This window comes from Bos mutus, chromosome 9 (assembly GCF_027580195.1).
Source record: "Bos mutus isolate GX-2022 chromosome 9, NWIPB_WYAK_1.1, whole genome shotgun sequence".
NCBI classification, from domain to species: domain Eukaryota; kingdom Metazoa; phylum Chordata; class Mammalia; order Artiodactyla; family Bovidae; genus Bos; species Bos mutus.
The window spans coordinates 132,817-145,017 of record NC_091625.1 but is presented as its reverse complement, the minus strand read 5'-3'; the positions used below and the strand labels follow the sequence as shown (position 1 = coordinate 145,017).

At 36.5% G+C, this 12,201-nt stretch overlaps 1 protein-coding gene across 1 annotated transcript; it reads right to left on the bottom strand.

The window, feature by feature from the left end:
* Positions 1-3,224: 3,224 nt before the first annotated feature.
* Positions 3,225-4,150, bottom strand: LOC102274812 (olfactory receptor 8K3; the record flags this gene model as incomplete). The annotated part of the gene is given in 2 exon segments (XM_005888143.2): positions 3,225-3,901; positions 3,904-4,150. Coding segments are annotated over 2 exon segments (924 nt in total), but the record flags the coding sequence as incomplete, so codon positions are not given.
* Positions 4,151-12,201: the final 8,051 nt, after the last annotated feature.

Genomic DNA, 12,201 nt, shown 5'->3' with positions numbered 1-12,201 from the left:
AAGAACAGCATTTAAAATGAATAAAATATATTAGCAAACTTTGTATATCTCTACATATTTTGTTCTCCTTCTGGTTTATTTTTTGGGGAACTATAAATTACATAGCAGGATTTAATTTAGAAATGGGATATTGGGATACGTATAGTCACAGTTTATTTTTTCAAATCCAGATATTAGATACTTTTACTTTTTTCTGTTATAAAAGTCACACTTACTGAAGATAATTTAGAAAAGTACATATCCAAAAATATTAATTTAAACATTTTCATGTTCTCAGAAGCTATCATAAGTAATCATCCTTTTACTGTATGTTTTTCCAACATATATTTTCCAAAAACCAAAATTTTCATGTATTTATATTCAGAATGTTTATACTCAGTACATATTTTTCTTAGTAATTTAAAAAAATCAGCTATATAAACTATATATATATATATATTACCTCACTTGAAAGAGTACTTATAATTATTTTTATTCCAATAAATTATTTTAACTCAAATTTGATTGACTACATGAAGAATTTAATCCATGACAGTGGAAAAACAAAAAGTTTACTCTGTGATGTAAATAAAGTTTAATGAGTGTTAAAATACTAAATATAACCAAAGAGGGTGGAAATTTAGAAGGGTTAGGAGAATTCACAAGACATAATATTTATATAAATTGGTACATATCTTACTACACTTTCACTAGAAACATACTATAGAACAAATCATGGAATCACCTTCTTTTGCTTCTTATAAGAAGGATTATCAAATTGAACTTAATAAAGTATATTATAAATGCTTATGAACCAATATTGAGGAAAGTTACCCCATGAAAGAGACCACAAGCCTAATTTAATATAGAATAGACCTCTTATGTAAAGATGCACAAATATTAAACAAGAAATATTCTTGTTCTTCACAGAGGTAAGGAAATGTAACAATCTCATGAAACAAAGTCCACATAGTCAAAGCTTTAGATTTTCCAGTAGTCATGTACAGATGTGAGAGTTGTACAATAAAGAAGGCTGAGCACTGAAGAATTGGTGCTTTCATATTGCAGTGCTGGAGAAGACTCTTGAGTTTCTTGGACTGCAAGGAGATCAAACCAGTCAATCCTAAAGGAAATCAACCCTGAATATTCATTGGAAGGACTGATACTGAAGGTGAAGCTCCATTACATTGGCCCCCTAATTGGAAGAGCCAACTCATTGAAAAAGACCCTGATGCTGGGAAAGATTGAGGGCAAGAGGAAAAGGGGGCGGCAGAGAATGAAATGGTTAGTTAACATCACTGATTCAATGGACATGAGTCTATCAAGCTTAGGGAGATGGCAAAGGACAGGGAAGCCTGGCATGCTGCAGTCCATTGGGATGCAAATAGTCGGAACTGACTTACCAACCGAACAACAACATTAAACAAACAGAAGTGGTTGGTAATCAAAATCTGCAATTATAAATACAAAATTGAAAGTGTCTGTGGGATACCTCAAGAGATTTATTTTTTCTGCATCACTGAGATATAATTGGCTTACAGCATTGTGTAAGTTTGTGGTGTACAATGTGTTATTTGATACACTTACACACTGCAGCATGATTACAAGTTAGCATGAGGTAATACCTCTATCAGTAGAAGGAGAAGGGAGTGGCAGAGGATAAGATGATTAGATAGCATCACAAATTCAATTGATATGAATTTGAACAAACTCTGGGCTTCCCTGGTGGCTCAGTGTAAAGAATCTGCCTGCCAATGCAGGAAATGCAGGTTTGATCCCTGGGTCAGCAATATCCCCTAGAAAAGGAAGTGGCAACCCACTCCAGTATTCTTGTCTGGGAAATCCCATGGACAGTGGAGCCTGGCTGGCTACAGTCCATGGGGTCGCAAATAGTCAGACATAACTTAGCAACTAAACAGTAAAGATGGGATATGGTGGAGGACAGAGAATCCTAGAGTGCTGTGATTTATGGCGTTGCAAAGACTTGAACTTGACTTAGTGAATGAACACCACCACCACCAATACCTCCATCATATTACCTTTTCTTTTGTGATGAAAACATTTAAATGCTGCTCTCTTAATTTTCAGGTATACACAGTACAGATTGCTAACTATAATCAAGGAAATTGATCTTAATTGGAATGTCCACTGGTACAGAGAATGAACTGATTCAAATAAAATATCAGGCTGATTTTGTAGGTTACTGAATTGCAAAGTGTGCTGAGTTAATAGGCTTTCTAGAGCTCATGTATGAAAGTAACTTCACTGATGAGAACAGAGCAGGACTCTAACCTCCTCCATGTGGTATGGAAACATCTGGGAAACATCAGATAATTGCTGAGGTCAAATCATTACACTACACTGAACAGCCTTGAAAGCACAATGTTTAATTTTTGTGTTGTGTGATCAGTCATGTCCAATTCTTTGTGACCCCATGGAGTGTAGCCCACCAGGCTCCTCTGTCCATGGAATTTTCCAGCAAGAGTACTGGAGTGAGTTGCCATGTCCTTTTCCAGGGAAGTTTAATTTTTCTTATGCCTTAGAAGTATATGGAGACTCAAACAGATAGATATTCTTATACACACAAAAAAACATATGCATATGCTCAAACATACACATAGTCATGGGGAAGAATATTTATTCTTGTAGTTGAGAAAAGCAATAATCATTTAAACTCACCTTTTATGTCTACTGGGGCTTCCCTGGTGGCTCAGAGGATAAAGCATCTGCCTGCAATGCAGGAGACTCGGGTTTGATCCCTGGGTTGGGAAGATCCCTTGGAGAAGGAAATGGCAACCCACTCCAGTATTCTTGCCTGGAGAATCCCATGGACAGAGGACCTTGGCAGGCTACAGTCCATGGGGTTGCAAAGAGTAGGACACAACTAAGTGACCTCACTTCACTTCACTTCTCTCACTTTATATCTACTATTCTTCCTTTCTCACATACAGCATACTCAATGTTCTTACTTGCTTGAATACTCTGTAGTGTCCTAATCAATTCTCCTGTATAATAACATTTACTTAATTATACTTATGATTAATCTCTCTTACTGAAAGAAGGCAGATGTTTTTCTTGCTTTGTATGCTAGTCTAATTACAACACATTAAAGTGTTACTGGTGCATAAAAGGCCATCTCTAAAAGTACATTGAACTTATTTGTGCTTGCTATTCCACTTAAAGACACATAGAAAAATGTTTGAAGTCCAGAATCTAAGTGATAGGAATTATATTGTACGTAGGCTTTAAGAGGAAATGTTGCAAACATATTTCACATCTTTGTTCCTCAAACTGTAGATCAAGGGATTTAACATGGGGATAAATTTAACAAGGGTGTAAAATATAGATGCCATTTTATCAGTGTCAAAGGAGTGTTTGGACTCTGGTTGCACATACATAAATACCAAAGTCCCAAAGAACACTGTGACCACTGTCAGGTGGGATCCACAGGTAGAAAAAGCCTTGTGCCTAGCTTCTGCAGAGTTCATCCTGAGAATGGCTACACGGATGAGCAGATAAGTCATAAGAATTATTGGAAGGGAGAGAATCATATTAACACATGAGAAGATCAGAATGATCAGTTCAATTTCTTGTGTGTTTGAACAGAGGAAAGATATCAAGGGAAGACAGTTACAGTAGAAATGTTTGATGACATTGTAGCCATAGCAGGATAAATTAAAAATCTTTATAGTGACAGTAAGAGACACGGATGTGCTATAGAGGTAGGGGATTGCCACCAGTATCCGACACACCCTTTGTGACATGATGACTGTGTAAAGCAGGGGTTTACAGATGGCCACAAAACGGTCATAGGACATTGCTGCCAGAATAAAAAGTTCACTTATAATGAACATGATGAAGAAAGCCAGCTGTGTGGCACGCCAATAATTTGAGATTGAATTTGACCCAAAATAAAATTTACCAACATTTTGGGTCCTACAGCTGTTGAATAGCTAACATCAGTAAGAGCCAGGTGTCTGAGAAAGAAGTACATGGATGTCTGCAGCCTGGAGTCCACCTTAGTGAGGATGACCATGCCCAAGTTGCCCACCGCTGAGGTCACGTAGATGATGAGCAAGAGTCCAAACAATGGAGCCTGCAGCTCAGGGCAGTCTGTGATTCCCGTGAGGATGAGTTCATTTGGCACAGTTAGATTTTGTGTTTTCACGCAGGTTTATCAGGATATGTATTCTGTGTTGAGACATCAAACATAGTAAGCAGATTTCATGTATTATCACCTGGTAGATTTTTCATATGTGAAGCTTGTATAAGTAAAATATATCCTAACTTTCCAAAACAGGATATTTTAAAAAATCCCATATGCTATGTATAATAATATGCATAAATAAAGATAGAGACAGTCTGAAATATTCACTAGTTTTCAAATTGTCAACATCTGAAAAACAACTGAAAGGTTATTGCAACTGGAAGGTAAGTGGTACTTGCATATAATGGTCAATGGTCAGTTATGTTTATAAATATCTCATAACACCCCTTATCAGTCCAAAATCTCAGTAGTGCTAAAGCTGAAAAACCAGAATGTTATAGATGGTATATCTAGACATAAATACAGAGATAGATAAAAATCCTCTGTCTATGGGATTCTCCAGACAAGAATACAGGAGTGGATTGCCGTGTCCTCTCCAGGGAATCTTCCTGACCCAGGGATTGAACCTGTGTCTCTTATGTCTCCTGCATTGGCAGGCAGATTCTTTACCACTAGAGCCACCTAGGAAGCCCCATATAAATATATAGATACACATATAGGTGTGGATACCTATAGATACATAGATAAAGATACATAAATGTATGCATCAGTTCAGTTCAGTTCAGTCGCTCAGTCGTGTCTCCCTCTTTGCAACCCCATGAATCGCAGCACGCCAGGCCTCCCTGTCCGTCACCAACTCCCGGAGTTCACTCAGACTCACCTCCATCGAGTCAGTGACGCCATCCAGCCATCTCATCCTCTGTCATTCCCTTCTCCTCCTGCCTCCAATCCCTCCGAGCATCAGAGTCTTTTCCAATGAGTCAACTCTTCGAATGTATGCATAGAAGTACATTAGAATTGAAAAAAAATTAAAAGTGTGATACATATATAAATTTATACAAATATAAACATATGATACATATTTAAAGCTTTCTATTAGTCATTTATGTAATTGCAATCACTTTGTGATATTTATAAATTATACTTGATAATATCACTTAATCATATAGCTTAACATAAAAATTGTATTATTCAATTATATAAGAATTATGATAAAAATTAAAGCCATGCATTCCAAAAATGTACAGAACGCACTGGGCTTCGCTGGTGGTTCAGATGGTAAAAATTCTGCCTGCAATGTGGGAGACCTGGGATTGATGCCTGGGTTGGGAGGATCCCGTGGAGAAGGGAGTAGCTACCCACTCCAGTATTCTTGCCTGGAGATTTCCATGGACAGAGGAGCCTGGTTACAGTCCATGGGGTCACAAAGAGTTGGACACTTTCACTTCACTTTCATAGAACCTGCTATTTCAATACATAGTCCTAAAAATCCTTTATTTAGGTGATACAGACTGAAACAGTTAACAGACAACAAATATTGGACAGTTGTATAAATAAGAAAAATATAATAGATTGCAGCGAGAATTATCCCTCTATAAAAATATGTGAGGCATATATGTATATAGATATAATCTCTGCTATACTTTCTTTTATGTTATATACAAATGATTACTTTGGGCAAATAATTTATCTGAAAATCTTCATTTTCTTATGCGAAACTGATATTTCTTTACAGGGTGGTTGGGAGAGAAAAATGAAGATTAAAGGATTCAATATGTTTAGGCTACCTGAAATCAGGTTAAATATATATATGCATATATATATGCATATATATACATATATATATATATATGTATTACAGGGTGACAATAACTTAGCTCAAAGAGAGTTTCTCTGTGTATTTGTGTGTCAGTTCTTCTGTACTGTGGCATTATGTTCTTTGTCAAGGCTATGATATAATGATCAATAGGTGAGGACTAGGTCAAGTAGAATGGAGCACATTTAACTTACTCCAAGCCCTTCGCTATTCCCCTCTGTAGGACTAAAATTGGACCTCTGAAGTCCATAAAGTGGATTCTTTATTTTCTAGTTTTATTTACTATGTTAGCAAAAATGAAAGTTCATTATGATGCAAATTTTCCTAAAACATAATCTTTCCCTAGGAGCATTTTCACTATAATTGACATATACTAATTTGTATGTAACAACTCAAATACATGTAGTCATGCATGAACCCAGGAGAATGCGAGGAGATCTAAGTAAACTGAAAGAAAGAGGAGTCATTGGCATTTTTTCCACATAATGAAGATTCATTAAAAACTCCTTTTGGAAAAGAAGATGCTGTGCTTAAAAAAAAAAAAAAAATGTGTAAGGTTACTGTGTCACACAATGCTATTCTGTTGTTTAGTCACTAATTCCTTTCTGACTCTTTGTGACCCCATGGGTTGTATTCTGCCAGGCTCCTCTGTCCATGAGGTTTCCCAGGCAAGATTAGTGGAGTGGGTTGCCATTTCCTGACCCAGGGATAGGTCCTGCATTGACAGGTGGATACTTTACCACTGAGCCACTAGGGAAGCCCCACACAATACTGTAGATGTGAATAAAATACATTAAACAGATATACATGGATTAGGGGTGTTACTTAACTTTTTTTTGTATTTTAAGGCCACAAAACTCCACCAAATGATAATGTAATACAAAACACAAATCAACATTTTATAAAATCGAATAAAAATGTATCTGAATATAATAATAATAAACATAGTAAAATACACCATCCCTGGTGGCTCAGACGATAAAATATCTGTCTGCAATCCAGGAGACCTGAATTCAATCCCTGGGTTGGCAAGATCCCTTAGAAAATGGAATGGCTACCCACTCCAGTCTTCTTTCCTGGAGGATTTCATGGACAGAAGAGCCAGCGGGCTACAGTCCATGGGGTCTCAAAGAGTCAGATACATTTAAGCAACTAACTCGCTAAAGTAAGAGGTAGATGGCAGATCAAGGTAAGAGGATTATTAGGTGCAAAGTATTGTCAGCATAAATGCTTCCTTTAAAAAATATAAATAACATTGATTACAATAAATTTTCAGTGACTGAAATCTCTGAGTATTCTGTAAGAAAATTAATTTAAAAATTTTATAACATTAAGTATAAAATTGTTTATATTTAATTAGCATTTTGCTCACTTAAAATATTGTTTGCAATTTTAAGACCTCCTGATAGTCTTCCTGAACTTGATGCAGACAATTTTCTAATATCAGAAACATGAAATGTATATCAGTCAAAAGTTATTGTAGAGAAATATCTTCAGTAAATGTAATAAGTAGTATACACTTTGTTTTCTTGTTTTTTTCTTGTTTTCTTTTGTTTTGCAATTTCTTGTTTTTTTTTTTTTTTTTGTTTTCTTTTGTTTTGCAATTCTGAAAAGCTAAAAAAAAATCAGACTTTGTAAATTCTGATTTTCCTGTAAAGGTAAGAAAAGATAGAAGTGTTTTTGGTTCTTTTCTCACAAGCTTTATCATTCTATGAAAAGACCCAAATAGCTATCTCATAGTTTAGCATTTTTGTTAAAATCCTGATTGTTAATTTTTTAAAGCTGTGGCCCGTGATATAATTTTATCTAATTTGCTGTCAAGATTCCACTTGAAATTGAAGGACACGCTGAAAATTGCACCATTGCCATAAAACTAGGTACTTAAAAGCCTGCTAATAACCAAATAATGATTTCCACATCTCACTGTGAGGTGGAAATGCTCTTTTGTCCCATCAAGGGATCCAGAAATAATCATATTTATATACTGATGTACATAATCATTAAATATTAAATTATACTGAAACTGTCACAAAAAAACACCCAGAGCACTGAATGACTAAGATGTCAGAAGAACATCACAATAAGAGATTGAATACATGAGGCTTCTTAATTTTGCCAGTTTCTAAATATTCATGCGTTTTTGGCAGTGGTGGTATTTCAGTCGCTAAAGCATGTCTGACTCTTGTAACTCCATGGACTGTAGCCTGCCAGGCTTATCTGTCCAAGGGATTTCTCTGGCAAAAATGCTTGTGTGGGTTGCCATTTCTTTCTCCAGGGTATGTCCCTGACCCAGGGAACGAACCAGGGTTGATACAGGCAGATTCTTTACCAGCTGGGCCACCACGGAAGCCCTCATGCATCGTTAGTTTTGCTTTACTGACTCTTAGTTTTGCCTTCCACTAGAGATATCATTATTTATATAAATGTGTATCATGATGATGTTTCAGAAATGCTTTTCAGCATTTAGTCTGTAAATCCATATGAATATTTTCAAAAAATTAATATGAAAAGAGAAGAGGATTCCTATTCCTGCTCAGGCATTACAGAGAGGTAGAAAGCTGAGAGAACTGAACCAGAAATGGTCTCATTTTTCTCAGGCGTTGCCAGTGAATTAATGTGAAATTTTGAATTTGTCACTGAAATGCTGTCAACATATTGGAAACAAGACATCACATGAAATATTCTATCATTTTACCTGTAATGAAGTCTCTGTCATGACTCCCTCATGCGGCGCTCACATGGCTAAGTGGAACAATTTATGGATTTCTTTCACCTTTTGATACTCTCCCTGAGGAGATGTCAAAGAATGTGCTGACCATCCCTAAAGTCCTGAGACCACAACAAAATATCTAGAGATTGTCTTTTCAATTTTCTAGGGCAATTATTTCTTTCTTCTTTATTCTTTCCTACTATTTTTTTTTTTTTTAACTCTTGGTTAACTTTCCTTTTGTAGTATACAAGTCTCTTAATTAAACCTATCATCTCTAGTGAATGCCCACTAAGTCTGCAAGTCCACAGTGGTCTTCTCAGATGAATGATGATATAGAAATGTTTAAGCACTGTCCTATTTCATTATCGAAAAATAGGAAATTAAAGATGGGTTTCTCAGGTGGCTCAGTAGTAAAGAATCCGTTTACCTAGCAGGAGACACAGGTTCTATTCCTGGGTCAGAAAGATCCCCCAGAGAAGGAAATTATAACCCACTCCAGAATTCTTACCTGGAAAATCTCATGGACACAGGATCCTGGTGGGTTACAATCCATGGTGTCCAAAAAGTTGGACACAACAGAGGGACTGAGCACATCTATGAAGTCTTCACCAGACCTAGATCCTAGATATAGATTTTCCCCTATTGTTTTATCTAAATATTTTATTTGTGGCTGTTATTTAGTTGCTAAGTCATGTCTGATTCTATTGTGAACCCATGGACTGTAGCCTGCCAGTCTCCTCTGTCCATGGAATTCTCCAGGCAAGAATACTGAGTGGATTGCCATTTCCTTCTCCAGGGAATCTTCCCAACCTGGTGTCTCCTGCACTACAGGCAGTCTCTTTACCACTGACCCACCAGGGAAGCCCTAAATGTTTCATAGTTTAGCATTTTACAGTTAAGTTGTTCTTCATTTTGAGTTAATTATTGTATTAGGTCAGATCAGATCAGTCACTCAGTCGTGTTCAACTCTCTGCGACCCCATGAATCGCAGCATGCCAGGCCTCCCTGTCCATCACCAACTCCCAGAGTTCACTCAGACTCACGTCCATCGAGTCAGTGATGCCATCCAGCCATCTCATCCTCTGTCGTCCCCTTCTCCTCTTGCCCCCAATCCCTCCCAGCATCAGAATCTTCTCCAATGAGTCAACTCTTCGCATGAGGTGGCCAAAGTACTGGAGTTTCAGCTTTAGCATCAGTCCTTCCAAAGAAATCCCAGGGCTGATCTCCTTCAGAATGAACTGGTTGGATCTCCTTGCAGTCCAAGGGACTCTCAAGAGTCTTCTCGAACACCACAGTGCAAAAGCATCAATTCTTCGGCGCTCAGCCTTCTTCACAGTCCAACTCTCACATCCATACATGAACACAGGAAAAATCATAGCCTTGACTAGACAAACCTTTGTTGGCAAAGTAATATCTCTGCTTTTGAATATGCTATCTAGGTTGGTCATAACTTTCCTTCGAAGGAATAAGTGTCTTTTAATTTCATGGCTGCAGTCACCATCTGCAGTGATTTTGGAGCCCAGAAAAATAAAGTTTGACACTGTTTCCACTGTTTCCCCATCTATTTCCCATGAAGTGATGGGACCAGATGCCATGATCTTCATTTTCTGAATGTTGAGCTTTAAGTCAACTTTTTCACTTATTAGGTCAACATTATTTATTTGCTTGCTTATTTTTCCCTCTATATCCCTAATTACCTCAGCACAATGATTTTAAAAGGAAACACCCCTTCGTTTGAATTACCTTTGCAACTTTATGAGAAATTAGTTGAACTATTTATAGAAATCTATTTCTGTGTTGTCTATTCTGTTCCATTAATTTATATGTTTGTGTTTCTACCAATATCAAAATCTTGATTATTTGGTTATATAATTAATCTTAACATGAAGGAGTGTTTTTTCCTAGTTATACTAATTTTTTTTTCCAGTGGGATATTTTTATTTTTACACCAAATTTTAAAATGTGTTTTCATCTATGTTCTGCCCTTAACTTTTCAATAAAATTCAGTATAAAAACACCTCTGCACTAAATCTTGCTGAGGTTTTATTTAGGTTTGCATTAAATCTATGGATCAATTTGGGAAGAATTTTATCTTAAGTATACTGATCTGAGCTAAATATATCTACTAAATTATTAAAATCTTTGATTTTTAAAATTAGGATTTGTACTTTTCAGCATACAGATCCTGTGCAGGCTTTGTTAGTTTTTATGTACATTTTCATTAGAAATGAAGTGACTGTAAATGGTCTTGTTTTATTAATATCTATCCCTGGTGGCTCAGACAGTAAAGCATCTGCCTACAATGCAGAAGACCTGGGTTCAATCCCTGGGTTGGGAAGATCTCCTGGAGAAGGAAATGGCAACCCACTCCAGTATTCTTGCCTGGAAAATCCCATGGATGGAGGAGCCTGGTAGGCTACAGTTCATGGGGTTGCAGAGAGTCGGACACAACTGAGCGACTTCACTCACTCATATATATATATATATATATATATATATATATTTATATTTATATTTATATTTATATACTTTTTTGTTAATCACATATCTGGCCTCCTTTGTGATCTCATGTTTTGCAGATTATTTTATTTTCCTCAGTTTTGTGGAAATTTTCTATAAGAAAGCATATCTTTTGCAAATAGGGATGTTTTCATTTCTTTCTATGAAATTTCTATGAATTTTATTAGTGTTTTTTTCTTTTATTTTCTCTTTTTCCTTACACTCGGACACTACTGAAGCAGTTAACCATTTCACTTTCACTTTTCTGGGAATGTAAAAGCAATAATTTCAATGAGCCCAGACTCTTGCATATTTCCATTCATAGAAAGATGCTAATTCATTAATTTGAGATGTCTGCTTTTTCTTTAATTTAACAATAATCTGATAATCTGATGACATTCCAACTACCCATGTTTTGGTTTAAGTGTCTAGGATAACATTTTTTAGAACATTGACTCTAAATTTGAATGTCATCCAATGAGGTATGTGATTTGTTTGAACCTTCACTGCTTCATCTCAGCAATCAATTTGGTACTGAAAGCTCATTGCAGGTCAAATGTAATATGAAAGTAACACCTAAAGACAAAGTTGGAGTATTCAACCTCATGTTTTAAAAATATATATCAAATTTAGCATAAAAGTGATTACACTCATTGAGTACTTTAGAATCATACTTTGTTTATTCATCCATTCATTTGTTCAGTCACTAAATGGTTTCCCACTCTTTTCAACCTCATGGACTGTAGTCTGTCAGGCTCCTCTGGCCATGAGATTTTTCCAGGCAAGAATACTGGAGTGGGTTGCCATTTTCTTCTCCAGGGGATCTTCTGGACCTGGAGATGGAACTCAGGTCTCCTACATTGGCAGGAGGATTCTTTACCACTGAGGCACCTGGGAAGGCTCAAGCTTTTTTATTAACTCATAAGTATTAATAATAGGCCTTTGTATGGCATTATCTAAGGATTTCCCTGGTGACTCAGTGGTAAAGAACCCACCTGCTAATGCAAAAGACTTAGGTTCAATCCCTGGGTCAGGAAGATCTCCTGGAGAAAGAAATGGCAACCCACGCCATATTCTTGCCTGGGAAATCCCATTAACAGAAGAAGCTCGACAGGCTGTAGTCCATGGGGTTGTAAAAGAGTAAACACA